The sequence below is a fragment of the Sparus aurata genome, chromosome 13 (assembly GCF_900880675.1).
Source record: "Sparus aurata chromosome 13, fSpaAur1.1, whole genome shotgun sequence".
Classification (NCBI taxonomy): domain Eukaryota; kingdom Metazoa; phylum Chordata; class Actinopteri; order Spariformes; family Sparidae; genus Sparus; species Sparus aurata.
The window spans coordinates 25,921,820-25,937,349 of NC_044199.1; the positions used below are offsets into that span (position 1 = coordinate 25,921,820).

Consider the following 15,530-nt stretch of genomic DNA (forward strand, 5'->3'; position numbering starts at 1 on the left):
GTATTAACAACAGTACAACCATTCCCTTTCGGTTTGGCGGTACTTGTGTTACACATACTTTTACTGAACTGCAGCCAATAGTACAACATATTCATGTACCACATGTATTTGTACTAACCTGCGGCATGCAGCCACTGCTGTTGGTCTCTGCCTGGGATCAAACTCTCCTGCTGGCGGACATATTGTTTGAGGGCAGAGCACACGTCCAACACACCCTGCTCATCGCTCTCCAGGGGGGCAGAGCTAGGTGATGTCATCAGAGTCTGCACCAATCGGGTGACTTTGGGAGCGATTCCACAGCGCCGGTACAAGCCCTCAATCTTTAGACCTGCTGACATGCACACCAACAGTCAGACTGTCATACAACTCTTTGCAGTATGTTCAGTTTTTGTGTGAATATAAACTGACCGTGGGTTGTGATGTGGGAGATGCAGCGTTCGATGGCCGGTGGTACCGAACCTCTCGACCCCACATCCATCACCGGGTACAGAGACTGACGAGCTAATGCGGGTTTGGGTGGAGGAGGACGCTTTGGACGTGGTTTCTGACTGGTCAAAGCTCTCTGCAGGTGGTTGAACCAGGACTGACAGCTGTGCTGCTCCTCAAAACGGAACGACACACTCCTGATGAGAAAAACAACAAAAAGCCGCCTGTGATGTCACACATACCTTTGGTAAATTGAGCCAATCAAAAGTCAGGAAATATAAATGTAAAAGTAAAAATCTTTGTTTGTACAGCTGATTAAACATCTTTCATCTTTCATTTTGAATTTTGATACATCTTTATTTTCTCAGGAGGGAAACAATTGTATGTATTGCACACCTGTCTGCAGTCACCATGGTGATGATGTTTTCAGATGGATCCATGTCTGAGAGAGAAAATAGCAAGATGTGCTGTTTAGAGACCTCATACGAAGCTTAAGCATCAGATTTTAAATCAAACTGATTCTCAAGGTTCTTAATTTTGTCTTTATTTCTTTTTTCTTTCCAAACAAAAGTTCAGCTTCCTCAGGAGATCAGAGAAAATCAGAACTTTACACGGTTAATTAAAAATTACCGTTGCTACTGAGCGTGCACAGCTCAATACTCAGAGGTTGCTGTGTGTTTCTGTGGATGGGATGAACACTGATTCCGTCCTCCCATAGTAACAACCAGGCATCAGAATGACTTGAGGTTCCACCCGCTTCCACGACACACACTTTACTGACAGCAGAGGCTCCACCCACCTCTGCATAGGACACGCCACCTGGGAGAATAACCTGAAAACATGAACTCAGGTTATAATCATACCTTAAAGTCAGGTTGACGTTAGTGTTCACCCAGAAACCAGACCTGAACCTTTAAACATCTGAAGGTGAACACCAGACATGTCCTCACTCCTTCTTTAATGTCTGAAAACTCAAACTAGTCCTAACAGAGATTGTTAAGCGCACACACACACACACACACACACACACACACATACACACACACACTCAGGTTTACCTTCAGTATGTGAACCAGGTGACTCTGCAGTGCGTCCTGGTTGTCAGTAGCACAGATTAGCTGATCGTTTAATGTCACCATCTCAAACGCATGAACTTGTCTGAAAACACATGAACACATGGACACATAAGCCATTAAAAAATGCACTAAAACTCACATGAAAGTAGTAATTTCACACAGCTGTGATCTTTTTTTTTTTATTGTCATACCTGCAGCTACATTGTCAAACATTTAATTAAAAAGATTTAACTGTGATCAACAGATTGGTGGTTCCTAACCTGAGTGCCAGGGCCTCCACAAAATGAATCCAAGATTACTATAAAATATAAACTAAGTTCTGCTGCACAGCATTTTTCAGATGTTTTCAGAATGTAGATGTAGCTCCAAAAAATTAGGGGGCAGCGTATCATCGGAGCAACCAACAACTGCTGCCCTACTTGCTATTCTCTATTATTCTATTGCCCATCAGAGAGATAAATCATTCTGATTGACTGTTCAGCTAAGCAAATCAGTGTACAAGAAAATAAATAAAAAGGAAATTACCTTCAGGCTGTTGCTGTGGAATCCATGATTTGACTCATTTAGTGTGGTTAGAAGTGACTAAATTAGGGAGAGTGTTGTGTGGAAATGATAGGATAATACGTTCAATGAACGATCGTTCATGAACTCGTTCATATTTTGGGCGAATGTGAACTGAACGTACTGTATTCTGCCCGATGAACGTTATTGTGAACGCGTTCATTCTGGCGTTTGTGAACGGCGCGTTCTCAGAGTTTAACTTCGTTCAAGAGTGCCAGATTTCCATCGAGCCTTCCAGGCGAAAACCGGCTGAAACACACCGTGAACAGCCTTAATATGTAGAGGGAAAACACCCTGGCTGCTGTGTATAAAAAGGACGCTGGCCGAGAGGTTTGTACACGCAACTCGTTTCACTTTCGATCAAACGAAACTTAACTATTTCAGACAGAAACAGCTGCATACCAAACATGCAGTGAGGCATTACCAACGAACACGATTAATTCGTCCTGAACGGACATAACACTGGAAACACCAGCCTCCACAGAGTCGCACCCCCGCATGCGTCATCAATGTGCTAAGCATGGAGGCAAAAACAAATGAAGGCCACACATCTGTTTTTTATTGTGATATATCTAAAAAGTTTTGGAGTGATGTTGTCGGATCTGATTTATTTTATGCTGCTAACTCTGTCCATTCTCCTAAACCCTTACCCTTAAACATGTTATTGCTAGGTTAACGCCAGAAGAGAATGCTCTTGAACACATGATGAACTTGTTATCCTATAAATGTTTATTCAACAAACCAAAAAGTTTGGCAAAACCACCACCAAAATTTGCCGTCATTTTCTCTTGGAAATGAGCTTCTTTGCATGAAATTTTGTTACAAATAACAAAAAAAGTATGCCTACGGAGTCATAATGAAACGTTTTTCCCCTGAAGCCACTGTCTGAACTATCTATTTATTTATTATTTTATTTTTCCCTTTCTTCTTCTTTTTTAAAATTATTTATTTACTTATTTATGTATTATTTTATTTTTAATTTTCAATTGTACTCTATCCTGTACCACAAACCTGAAACGGCACATTGAACTAAAGCACCCGGCGAGCCTTTCAGGTATGTGCAAGTGAATAAAAAATCAAAAGACACAGCAACGGCAAGCCAAAACAGATCCTCTACCACCCAAATTGCATTAACGGTGTACAGTAGCGGCTCCGCTGTCTTCATCTCCCAGCCGCAGCTGGACAACCTGGTTTTGCAGAATATTGTGGAGAGCTGCAGTTTCAGTGTTTAAAACTGATAATAATTTTGAAAAATAATAGCTTGCACCAATATATTGAAGAAAACACTATGAACTAGTTCAGTTTTGGAACTGTGAACTTAGTTCAAAATTTTGAATTATGAACTATGAACTGAACTAGTTCATTTTAAAGTTTGTGAACTGAACTTTGAACTAGTTCATGTAGAAAGTGAACTTTCCCAACACTGGTCAGCTGTAATCTTTACGGTGTGTTAAAGTTCAGCTTTTTGGCTGGAACACAGGCGACATGAGGTGATGCAACAGTCCGCCTTTGTTGCTGCCTGTTCTTTGACATCTGTTTGATAAGCAAGGATGGTGGGAAGTTCACCCCTTTGTGAAACACTTGATTGTATAAAGGAGATTACTACTTGGGCTCACGAACACCTCAGCAATCAATAAAAACAGTTCTTTCGTGAATGACTGCATTCTGTTTCAATTAATTTTTTACAACTTTTGGGGATTTAGAGTTGTATTAGTTGAATGAGCAGTATCAGAGCCGTCTCTTGCTATATGCGGACTATGCAGGTGCATAGGGCCCCCGCACCACTAGGGGGCCCCCTTAAGTTGTAAGTTCAGTCTCAATATCTGAGGAGTGACCCGACAGAAAAGGTGTGAAAATACTTGGCACCTGGCCTGCTGATTGGTCAGATCTGCTCTCTACCGATTGGTCAGATCTGGTGTCTACTGCGCCTGCATTAAGCGAGCAGAGGCGAGGCGAGTTGTGCTGAGCCACCAGTACCGTTCATTTAGGGCATGGCATCAAAACAAACCTATTTATCTGGTTCAGAAAAAAGAAAAAAAGAAAAACTAGATGAAGAAAAACGCTCACAGGATAAAGGTAAGGTTTGTTTTCATGATGTGGATGGAGGGGGAGCTTTCATGTCAAATTTTTCAGCTAGCTTAAGTGTTTGCTTTAGGAACTGACTGAAGTGACCTGTTCTGGTGAATTATAGCAGGTCCAGCACGTTGGCATTACATTTGGGAGGGAGGGTGTGTTGTTAGGCAGAAGTCTGTCATGTCTGCTGGATCCTCGTCCACTGGAGCTGCTGTTCCCTCATAGACCTCCTCTGCACTTCAATATCTGCCACGTAACATTACTTTAGGATTATTTTAGTGTGTCCTCAGTTTATAGATCTCTAATGTGAAGCTTTTTAAACAACACTAATGCATATTAGACCTATTGTGGATTATTATGGACTATTTTGGCAGTGGATTATTGCTCTGAGTGGATTATTGTTAACTCTCCTGAGTTAGTTGTGTCTTTATCACATTTATTAGAATATTTATTGTGACAATATAATTTGAACAATTGTGCCTACATTCCTACAGTTTAGTTACGTTTTTCATGTATTATTTTGTCAAATTAAAGTAAATTTAAAGTAAACTATACTATATATGACCGTGAGTTAGTTCTGCCCACAGAATATAGGTTAAGACCATATCATCATTTAGGCACAAGTAGTCCACTTTGTAATACCCTGTGAAATATACAAAAAATGTTCCTTCAGTATCACAAAGTGATCATCACTCATTTATCTTTGTTTATAAGAAGTAAAATGTGTTGAAAACTGCTTAAAGGTGACAACTTTGAAATTGGGTGCATGATTTAAAGGGACACTGTAGAGTATATTTTGAAGTTTAAAATAAAAACAGATTATGAATTTCTGCATTAGTGTAACATAACTCAGTTATATAGTATGAATATTTGCTTAGGATCTATTTTGCTTGGTAACCCGAGGAGTTTTGTTTTCGCAGTAGTAATACCGAAATATTTTGGAGTCCTGGACCAGGAAGCAGCACGACTGCCTTCAGCACCACCAGACCAGGATGATTAAGTTTATAAATGTTTTACAATTTAAAATAAACATTTTTTGAGGCACACTGCATCAGTTTCAGTTATTGACCTATAGAAGATCCCCATTGTTTACCTTGTATTATCATTCTATATCAGTTCAACTTGCTTGGGTGGGTCAACTTAAGAAGTGTGATTTTAATTTGAGAGAGGTTTTCAAGACTCTAACCTGTTTTCCTTTTAAAATGTAATAGATTGCTGCACCTTTGTTGATCACCTAAAAGGGTTATGAATCTATCCATCGTAGTTTGACAAAATAGGGCCCCCGAACAGCATCTTGCATTGGGCCCCCAAAAAGACAGAAATGGCCCTGGGCAGTATCAGAATCAGCAGTTGGTATGTGTCAGTGATATTTACCCGTCTTTGACAAAGACAGACAGAACTTCTCGCAGGTCGAGGACGTCACACGCTGCAGAGTCGTTTTCCAATGAGAAGAGAAAACGATCGTCTTCCAGTTTGCCATGAAGTTCCTCCTCTTCCTCATCTGCACACACACACACACACAGACACAAGAGGGTTTGTACATTAAAGCAATCTGTTTTCTGGCAATCAACAGTGTTTAAAACAAAAATTTTGAGCAGCAGATTTGAAAAGTTTGTTTCAAACATCAACAAGTTGTTTTGTTTCGACCTCATCTTTTTGTTGATCATTTCTAACAATTACACTTTTTCGTCTGTATTTGTGGTTCTACATGCTCATTATGAATTCATTCAGGTGATTCATCCCACCTGAGGGGGCGGAGTCAGGTCTCCTATTAGCTGATTGCGGCAGGTAAGGCGGGACCACTGAATAAAGGAGAAAACACAGACTTGAGTAAAGAATCACATCCAGGTGAGTTTTTAAACAGAATGTTAATGTCAATGACCACACCCACCAGTGATGTCATAGTGTACTGCAGTACAGCAAGGTGAGAGGCCAAGATGTATGTAACCATTTGTGTGCATTACCTGTGTGTGTTACCTGTGTGCCAATCAGGTGTTACCTGAGTATTTCTGTGTGTGTGTGTGTGTTACCTGTGTGTTTTTCTGTGTATGTAACCTTTGTATTTTGTGTGTTATTTGCATGTGTGTGTTACCTGTGCATTACCTGTGTACTCGTTGAGTCGGAGCAGCTCGGTCTGCAGAGCCTGACCCGCCCTCTCAGCCAGCAGGATGGCGGAGGGGCTCTCAGGGTCTGACTGACACACCTGCACACAGGTAACATCACTCAATTGCAGGAGAAGAATCTGTTGATGTTTTTGATGCTAACCACCAACTCAGTTTTATACTGGTGCAGTCACCATGACAATGGAAGCTCCTAGATTTACTTGGATCCTGACTGGCTGTGAGCTGTAACTCTACCACAGGAAATATTTCATCATCATTTATTAAGTTGCTCACTACTCATGTAACATTTCTAGTAATTGCTCTCGTACTCTTACTCAAGTAAACATTTTTATGACTACTTTTACTTCCACTCAAGTAACTGTTTATGAAAACAGTACTTTTATCTGAGGACATTTTTTTCATGATACCTTCACTTTGTAGCTTATATGTTACAGAGCAACACTTTAAACTGACAGACATGTAGTGAAGTTTCACTGCAAGTTAGACTTAATATTGCACAATATAATATTTACAGGATAACTAGACATGCAAAATCATCTGCATACAGAAATTATTCTGTTGATTATTTACTTCATATATCCGTGTGTGTTTGTTTGTGTGTGTGTATGTGTGTGTGCTATTAATGATTATTGATCTAAATGACAGTCATAAAAGCCAAAAGAGGAAAACCATCCAACCTTTGCTCCTGAGCAGATGAGAGACATTGTTTCTTCTACGTCATCACCACAAACCACCTGACGCAGCCTCTGAAACACAGACACAGACACAAACATATATTATCATCATCAACAGACACATGTGTACAGGTAATGTCTTATGTTTAAATATAAAAATGCCATAGCTGTATTTCCTCTAATATCCACTAGATGCTGTTATAAAACTTAATTGAAGTCAATTGAAAAAAATAGTAATACAAAAACAATTAACAAGTCACATTAAGAGTCCTGTTATGATCACTGATTGGATATTTTCACAATAAAACTTCAATTGAGTGTATCATTATTCATTTGGATTACAGAAGCATGTGGAGTCGAACACAATTCTATCATAATGCTCTGTTTAAATAGATAAGTGGATGTATTTATATTGTACGCAAGTATTTAAGTGTATTTCTTGAGGTACGTTATTCAGATGTTTTTTTATATGTTATATGATTCATAATTAGTACTGGTATTTATACTTTATATATCAGCATTTACATTTTGTCTATAACCTATTGGTCACGTAGGAAAACTGATTTTTTTTCTAAATTCTGAAATAAATGTGCTGAATATGTACATAAATATGTGATTCATATGTTTTTGGTTGCTGGTAAAAATCTTTACACAATGTATTTCATTTACAAACACGAGTCTATAAAAGTAACTGAGTCAGACCTGATTCATCTGAGAGTGTGAGGAGGTCAGAGTGTGAACTCGTCTGTAGCGTCCCTTGCTGTATTTATCCTGGATGAACTTCAACCTCTCCTCATCAGACGACTCCGGACGCAACTGCTCTGTCGCCGGCACAGCGGGAGCCCACACCTGATTGGCCAGCTGGTTACCGTAGGTAAGAAACAACTGGGAGAGGAGGCGATAAAATGTCACGTATCAATGGTTCAGTCCCCCCTTACTTTTATGACTGGTTCAGTCGGCCATTACCTGTATTAGTGGTTCGGTCCAAATCTTGTTGTCCAGCTTCAGACTGCGTACCTTTGACAGGCTACTGCCCAGAGATCGATGATGACCTGGAAACAGACGCTGTTAGTGTATGCATCAGCATTCCCCACTGACACGCAAATATATTTGTAATATTTGGGACAAAATTTGGTTAAGTTGTGTATCCGTCTTTGGTGGTTTAGATGACTGCTCATCTAAAAAAATCAAATTTATCTTATGAAGTCCTAAAAAGATAAATTCCCAAGTCCTTTTCACTTTTACATTTTATTGCTATGTCATAGCAATAAAAAATAAAATATAAATACAAATAAAATAAAATAAATAAAATGTCAACTACTTTTATAGTGTATTCAGGCGCTAATCAACATTTTCAGCCAATAATTTGCAGTTTTATTCACAATGGTAAACCTGGAACAGTTCTGTAATTTATCTTATTTTGTATCAGACAACATGGCTGTAATGTTCTGAACTAACTGTAACTTTCTATTTCTGATCTTGCTCCATACAAATCTGTTTTATGGTTTTGTCTAGACTCTTGCAGGTCTTGGTAAATGTTACAGAAAGATCCTAGTCTGGGTTGATACAGAAAAGTCAGCTTACGACATTTAATTGAAACCACCATCTTTCACGAACATTAACCAAAGTGTTTTTTTGTTTTTGAAACCATAGACTGGACAATAAATTAGTAATATCTAAATGTACACATGGGGTGAACACGTTAGCTCGTACTTGCACAGGCCTGACAGATGACCAGCAGCAGGTTGACTGATGCCCACTCAGGATTGGCAGCACCACAGTCACCACACACTTTGTTGTCGGGGTTTTCCCAGAGACGCAGCGCTACCTGGCTGTTGGATAGAGCACCTTGAATAGATGAGGACAGTTTTCCCAACCAGTTGGACAGATCCTTAGACGAATCAACGGAGAGGCTGCAGGCAGGGGCCAGAGCCAACAAGGGGAGAAGAGTAAAGAGGAATGAAGAACAAAGAATGAACAAGACTTAATATATCTTTAGTAAGGACAGTAACAGGTGGCAGGTATTCAGATGGACAGACAGACAGATAGGTGTGTACTTGAAGGTCTTGTATGGAGTGATGAGAGAAAACGAGTGTTTTCCTGTAGATTTGACCGAGGCAACATTCAGGGGGACAGAGAAGGTGGCGATACCCAGCTGGAAGCCCTCCTTGTTGGGATAAATCCAGAGGTCATGACCCCAGATAGCAGCATAGACACGGCTCCGCGGGTCCTTGATGGTGATTTGTCCATGGATTTCTGGGGGGGCGGGACTTGGCTGCCCTCGAGACGCCAGCAGAGACGTGACCCAACCTTCGTGAACCTCTGAGAGATGAAAAATACATGATTAAGAATAATCATATACTGGAAACTTAGTTTTGACTCTGTTGTTTTCTGGAATCTGCAAATAATCTCCCTCTTGCATGCTGCGCGCTCTGATCCCAAGTGGACAGCTTTAAGTAGAGGTGTGAATGCACCATAGATCCATTGAGGACATATTTGTGATCACTCAGGCCACATTTGGAGGTGGTCTGGGCTATGTATGACCACATTATTTTTGCAGTGTAAACACAGATGTGTCATAGGCCACATTAAAGGCCTACTCAAATGCCGTCCTCTGTGAAACAATAAGAAGCCACAAGAACAGACAGCAATATTACACAGCAGCAGCATTCTTACCATCATTATGAGCCATGAAGTCATAATGTTTCTTCCTGAAGTAAACAGAGAATCTGCCCTTATCCTGTTTCTTCACATTGGTGATACTGGAGACATGAAACAGCACCTCACTGAACCGGTCCTGCTCAGCAAAGCAAACACACCCATCACTGTATAGAAAGACTGACAGAGATAGGTATGCTGAGATAGACATACAGGTAGGCAGATGCTGACTTACTGTGCGTTTTTTCCAAAGAGACATCAGCTGTCCATCCAGCGTCGCCCATAAAACATTGTGTCTATCAGAGAAAGAGAGAAAACATGTCTGTATATGTATGTATCTGTCTGCCTATCATCCATAATCTGTCCTCTGAATCAAGTCTGTTCTGACTGGCAACCTCTGTCCTGATCCGGTGTTCCTCAGGAATCAATCCTCTGACCCCTGATGTTTTACAACAGACTGTTTAAATTCCCAGTGAAACAGCTAATAGAATTCCACTTGCTTCAGCATATAGTGGCGTATTTTCTGTAATAGACAGCAGTCAACACATCCCATCCCACCCCCAAAACCACCAAATCGCAGAAACTGACTCTTCCTGGACTTGCAGCTCCCAGTGACCAGGACGGAACAACTGCTTTTGAGAAGATGAAGGCCAGTATGACTGTTATAGAGTACAGAGATGGTCAGAGTGCGCAATGTCCGCTTACTGAGCTAACGACTAACTACAGTTAGCACTTACAAAGCTACTGGTATCTGTCTACCAGGAAATTGTATAAATCACCTTTGTGCTTTACCCGGGAAAACCCGGAAAATTTTTTCTCTAAAAGACATTACCTAGTTTCCCCGAAATCAGAGAATTAAGTTATAAAGTTGTATTTTTTGTACAGTAATCTCTGAGGTCAGAGCCTTCTTATAGATCCATAGCAGCGCCATAAAGAAAAGCATAAAAAGTCATGGAATAACAAACTCTAAAATAATGTTAAAAATATCTTCAAAACAGCTCTTTGTCACTATTGGGCCTGATAGTGGTGCATAAGTGAGATATGGAGCTGGACATATGCTGAAATAAAATGCTCAAACAGTACGTTTTACTTGTGGTAACTCCAATGATCTGTGGATTGACTTTACCCTACACTTAGTTTCAGTTCTACTAGGATCTTATTGAGGTTTGTTATAAATGACTGACTCAACAGCAGCAAATCTGAAAAACAGTAATGATGATGGTGATGGTAATGTCACCTGAAGCCCTTCCAGACGTCCAGCCAGCTTGATCGGACCACAGCGCTCTGTGGAGTTTGTGGAGTTGAACTCCCACTGCCCCCCTTCTTCCTGGACACTCGAATAGTGGCCGCTCTGCAACATAATCAACCTTTAAGCGACTGAAGCTCTTTCTCTGTGCAGTATAAAAAAATCAGTCACATTCTTGGGAAATGAACTTGTATTCTTGAATTCTGGAGTAGAAACTCCTGAAAACAGGATGACACAGTACGAGCAAACAAAACAACATTGTTAAACAGTGAATACAACCTGTGAGATGATCGAAAGATACACCTGTACACCAGAAAAGACTCACAAGAACAAACAATGCAGACTGAAAAAGATGTGTGTGTTTGTGTCTGTACATGCCTACCTCGGTTTCTTCTGTTTCAGAGGCTTTTGTGATTGGTTAGGAGGACGAGGAGGGGGCGGGGCTGGCCGACTGGGGGTCAGATGACTTGATGGAAGGCTGCCAAACACAAATATCAAAGATGTGTTAGAAGCAGCACAGATTTGATTAGTAACAGTGCTCATTCTAGTGCTGTATCCATACTTGTTGGTGTTAGCAGGATCTCCTTCCACTGGTCCATCAGCACCAGGGGGGGCAGGGCTAACTCCTGTATCTTCCTCCTCATTGGATGAGTCAGTCTCAATTTCCTCTTGACTGGCCCAAGAAGCCAACAGAGTGACATAAGGGTTTTCTTCTTTGGTGGTGTGAGGACCTGAACCTGGAACCAAAACAAATCGGAATCAGACTGACAGGAGGGTCAGGAGACAGAATGAAATGAGCTGTGGTTTCAGTACCTTCCTCTGTTGGCTCAGCAGCGTCCTCTAATGGAGGTAATGTCACTCCAGAATTCTGGTCCAAAGTTGACATCACCAGCTGTGACAGCGCCCCGACATCTGGATACATAAACGCAGCTTGATTGAAACGTTTGATTGATTGATTGATTGACTGATTGATTGACTGATCGATGTACCTGTGTGAGCATCTCCAAACTTCTGCAGTGAGGGGGGTGGGGCGGAAGGGGTGGCTGGGGTTGTCATGGGGCTAACAGCAGGGTTAGCCACACTGCTAACAAGACCTGCTAAGCCGGGTATGTTAGCAAATGAGCTAACAATGCTGTCTAAGCTAACAGCACCTGTGTTATTAGCAGGTACCGGTGTGTTGGTCGAGGTGGAGTTTAATGAAGCAGTAGCTGGGTTAGCCACAGTGCTAGCAGCCCCTGCTAAGCTGGGTATGTGAGTGGTAATGCTGTTAGCCATGCTGTCAATTGATGGGGGAGCTGAGGGGGCCGTCAGGGCAGGTGCAGTGGGGGCGGAGCCACCGATGGAGGTGGCGAATCCAGCCAAAGATGGTATGTTGGTGGCGATGAGATCAGTGACGCCAGCCAGAGTTGGGAAGACAGGGTCGCGATCAGACCCACCAGAAGGAGGAAAAGGAGGAGCATCTTGACCTGAGGAAAAGGACACAGTGACATCATCGTCAGACATCAGCTGATGGACTGAAAAATCCATCAATCAAACAAGCACATATCAGCGTCCAAGTGCACGTCCTGTAACGTCAAACTTGTAAGTACAATCAGTTGTTAGACTTTCAAAATAAGGGTCTTAGAATGATTCCTGAGAGATACTTTCACGATAAGAGTTCTAGTATGATAACTGAGGGGAAACTTTCACAATAAGACAGTATTTATGATCCCTGAGGGGAGATTTTCACAATAAGAGTCCTGTTCTGGATTCTATCAAAATAAAAGGTTTGTTCAAATGTTCTAGTGCTTTTCTTAAATTTTCTTTTGTCATTAAACATCCTGTTTTCAGATTCAAACCAAAAACATGTTGGCCTGTCTGTCAATATGTTGATTTTAAATCATTTGCATTGCATTTTGTGTCCTTCGAGATCCACAACCACACTGAGACAAAACCAGCTGTGTCTTTCATTTCAGCAGTAACATGTGATTTGGTCTTCACTTGAGATTAAATCATCACCAGCCAGAAGACAAACTGGTTTAAGATAATCACCAGCCTGCTGTTTCCACAAACATCAACAACAGATGTGCAGGAACAAACCGGTTCGACTGTTCAGACCGAAAACATGCAGCAACACGTCAGCAGAGTCTGACATAAATATACTGAGTGACAGTCAGTCAGGTTTTCTGTCTTCAACATGTAATTCTAGATGCATCATCAAGCTTTGTTTTACTTCTAATACGATCAATATGACTGATATAAAACTTGATGACGGTGAATGATGCAGGAGTTAACGTGTGTGTACCTGTGCTCAGGTGAAGTCCATTAGAGAAAACTGGTTGCAGATTTTCACCAATCACATCCCTGAAAGATTAAAAGTTTCAGTTGTTTTCATGTTTAAATCCAACAATCAACTCTTTTTTAATTTGTGCAGATTTTTTGTTGTGTAGATTTAAAGGTGAACTCACCTGTCCAAAGAGGAGGCAGAGGTGAGTCTGTCCCTCACGTAACGAGATCGGGGCTTCGGGATAGGGAGGGAGGGAGGAGAACTCATCTGTAGGAAAAGAAAGACACTTACTGGAACAGTTATCTATCAGGAAGCATCAGCATCTCACTGAGCGCCTGTTAACGGAAAGTTTTGGTTGATTAGAGAGTTTATCTATCGATCCAGCATGTGTTATGTTTTGATGTGAGCTGTCGGACATGTTGCGTGCAGCTAATGATTAAGACGGAGAGTTTACGTATTTGGTATGAATGTTTTTTTTTATCTGTTAATCTGGGACACAGACGATGACATCACAAGTGTGAGTCACGGGTCAACACATGACACATGACATCAAGTAGTTTCATTTATCTGTTCACTTGGAGGTTTGAAGAGTTTAAGCTGTTGAGTAAATATTCAACGAATGCTTACTTAGATTAAAGAATGACATGTTTAAGTTCATAACAACACGTCTGATCTTGAATCATATAAACTATGTCAACATAAAAAAAACTTGATAATTTCCGTTTTCAAAGCATGAAACAGAAGGCGGAACTCAATATTTCTGATTGCAATCAACAGAAAGACAAACCCAAAGTTTCTAATTTCAATCATCAGAAGAAGAAACTGAAAGCTTCTGATTTCTTTCCACCGAAAAATAATTTTCCAGAAAACACAAATATGGTTGTCATCTTACCGTGTTGTGTTCTTATCCTGTGCTGAGACAAACACCTGAGAGACTCGCTGACCTGTCGATCTGTTCTCCTGTCTGACTGTTAACCTGTCAGTCAGTTCTTCTGTTCCGCTGCCAGTAAATCTGTGTCTGCTTCAGATCCATGTGTACTCATAAAAACTGAATTGTCACATCTGCTCTCTTCCGGTGTGTTTGCAGTGTTAAGGTGGATTTACGGCTCTGTGCATTAAAGGGCTCGACTGTACCAGTGTTCGCCTGAACCAATCAGCTGTCAGGACACTGATCAGGTGTTTAAGCTGCGAAAGTTTTTGCACAATGAAATATGACCGGTTCAACCTGCTGCAGGAATGTAGGTGTGCTACAGTCAGTATGTGTGTGTGTGTGTGTGTGTGTGTGTGTGTGTGTGTGTGTCTCTGTGTGTGTGTGTGTGTGTGTGTGTGTGTGTGTGTGTGTGTGAACTTTGACTGGTTCAAGACTGAATTACTCGAATTATTGGAGGCGTGTGACAGTTTGTGCAAAGTTTGTCATACTGTTTTACACTTACAATGGACTTAGAAGTGTATTGATAAATAAATAAATGTATAAATAAATAAATTAAAAAAGCGAATACATTTCAGAGAAAATTTTAAAGACGATTTAAGAAATTCAAATATTAAAATAATTTGAAGTGACTAAATATCTTTATCTTTGCTAGATTCTTTCAAAATGACGTGTGTGTCTAGGAGACATTGTGTCATACGTTGTTCACATTGCTAAAAAAAAACTAAAAGCTGATAAATGACAGTGTAAATAAAGTTGCCTTGACTTGGAAAAACTGCAGATTCTTTTAGCTCAACGTGCACAAAAAGTTTTGGATGAGTTGGAGATGATGTGTAGTAATGAAGCGCTCTGAAGCATTTCATTCAGTGAGACATGGTGGCCTCTGCTGGTCAGCTGTTGGTATTATATTAGAATGAATGGCCTCAAGATCAGTGCAACTAGATAACAATATAGTTTGGGTTTTTTTCAGTGAAACTTGTTTTATAAAAACTTTTGGTAACACTGCCAATTATTTTAATTGTGTTTACATTATTATTACTACTGAATTATCAACAGTTTTTGAGCTTTGTACTGCATGTCACTGTAAATTTACAATGCATTGTAGGAAAATATCATACATAAAAAAAATCAAATAAAAAAAAAATCTAATATGTAAATCTAAATACAGTCCTGATCCTGAAAAATGATCAGTAAAAATGTTCATTTAACTAAAAGTATCAACAGAGTGTGAAGAAAAAACAGTTTCGGCATAACATTAAAAACGTCCGCATGTTGAGATGCCTAGATATCTGCTGATGTTAGCATGCTAACCAGCTAGCTTCAGCCCTCAGTCCTCCCTCATGATCCTGAAATGGTACAGGCCATGATCCTTTTCCGTGTTTTTTTTTTTTTTTTTTTTTCATATTTTAATTAGTCAGTGAGTAACCAAGTATTTACTGAAGTACTGTACATGAGTACAATTAGAGGTACTTTACCTGAGAATTTCCATTTCCTGCTAC

At 40.4% G+C, this 15,530-nt stretch overlaps 1 protein-coding gene across 1 annotated transcript; it reads right to left on the minus strand.

Moving 5' to 3' along the window:
• Positions 1–113: 113 nt before the first annotated feature.
• LOC115593824 (arf-GAP with Rho-GAP domain, ANK repeat and PH domain-containing protein 1-like) lies at positions 114–14,193 on the minus strand. Its single transcript, XM_030437509.1, has 23 exons — positions 13,996–14,193; positions 13,285–13,370; positions 13,122–13,180; positions 11,827–12,303; positions 11,651–11,749; positions 11,400–11,574; positions 11,220–11,315; positions 10,829–10,942; positions 9,827–9,887; positions 9,610–9,730; positions 8,991–9,255; positions 8,647–8,846; positions 7,900–7,985; positions 7,636–7,818; positions 6,937–7,005; positions 6,240–6,339; positions 5,882–5,938; positions 5,511–5,637; positions 1,485–1,584; positions 1,057–1,258; positions 823–868; positions 409–623; positions 114–328 (listed from the first exon to the last, which is right to left on the minus strand). Exons 2-23 carry the CDS (start codon positions 13,368–13,370, stop codon positions 114–116), a joined length of 3,153 nt encoding a protein of 1,050 aa, XP_030293369.1. The 5' UTR covers positions 13,996–14,193.
• Positions 14,194–15,530: the final 1,337 nt, after the last annotated feature.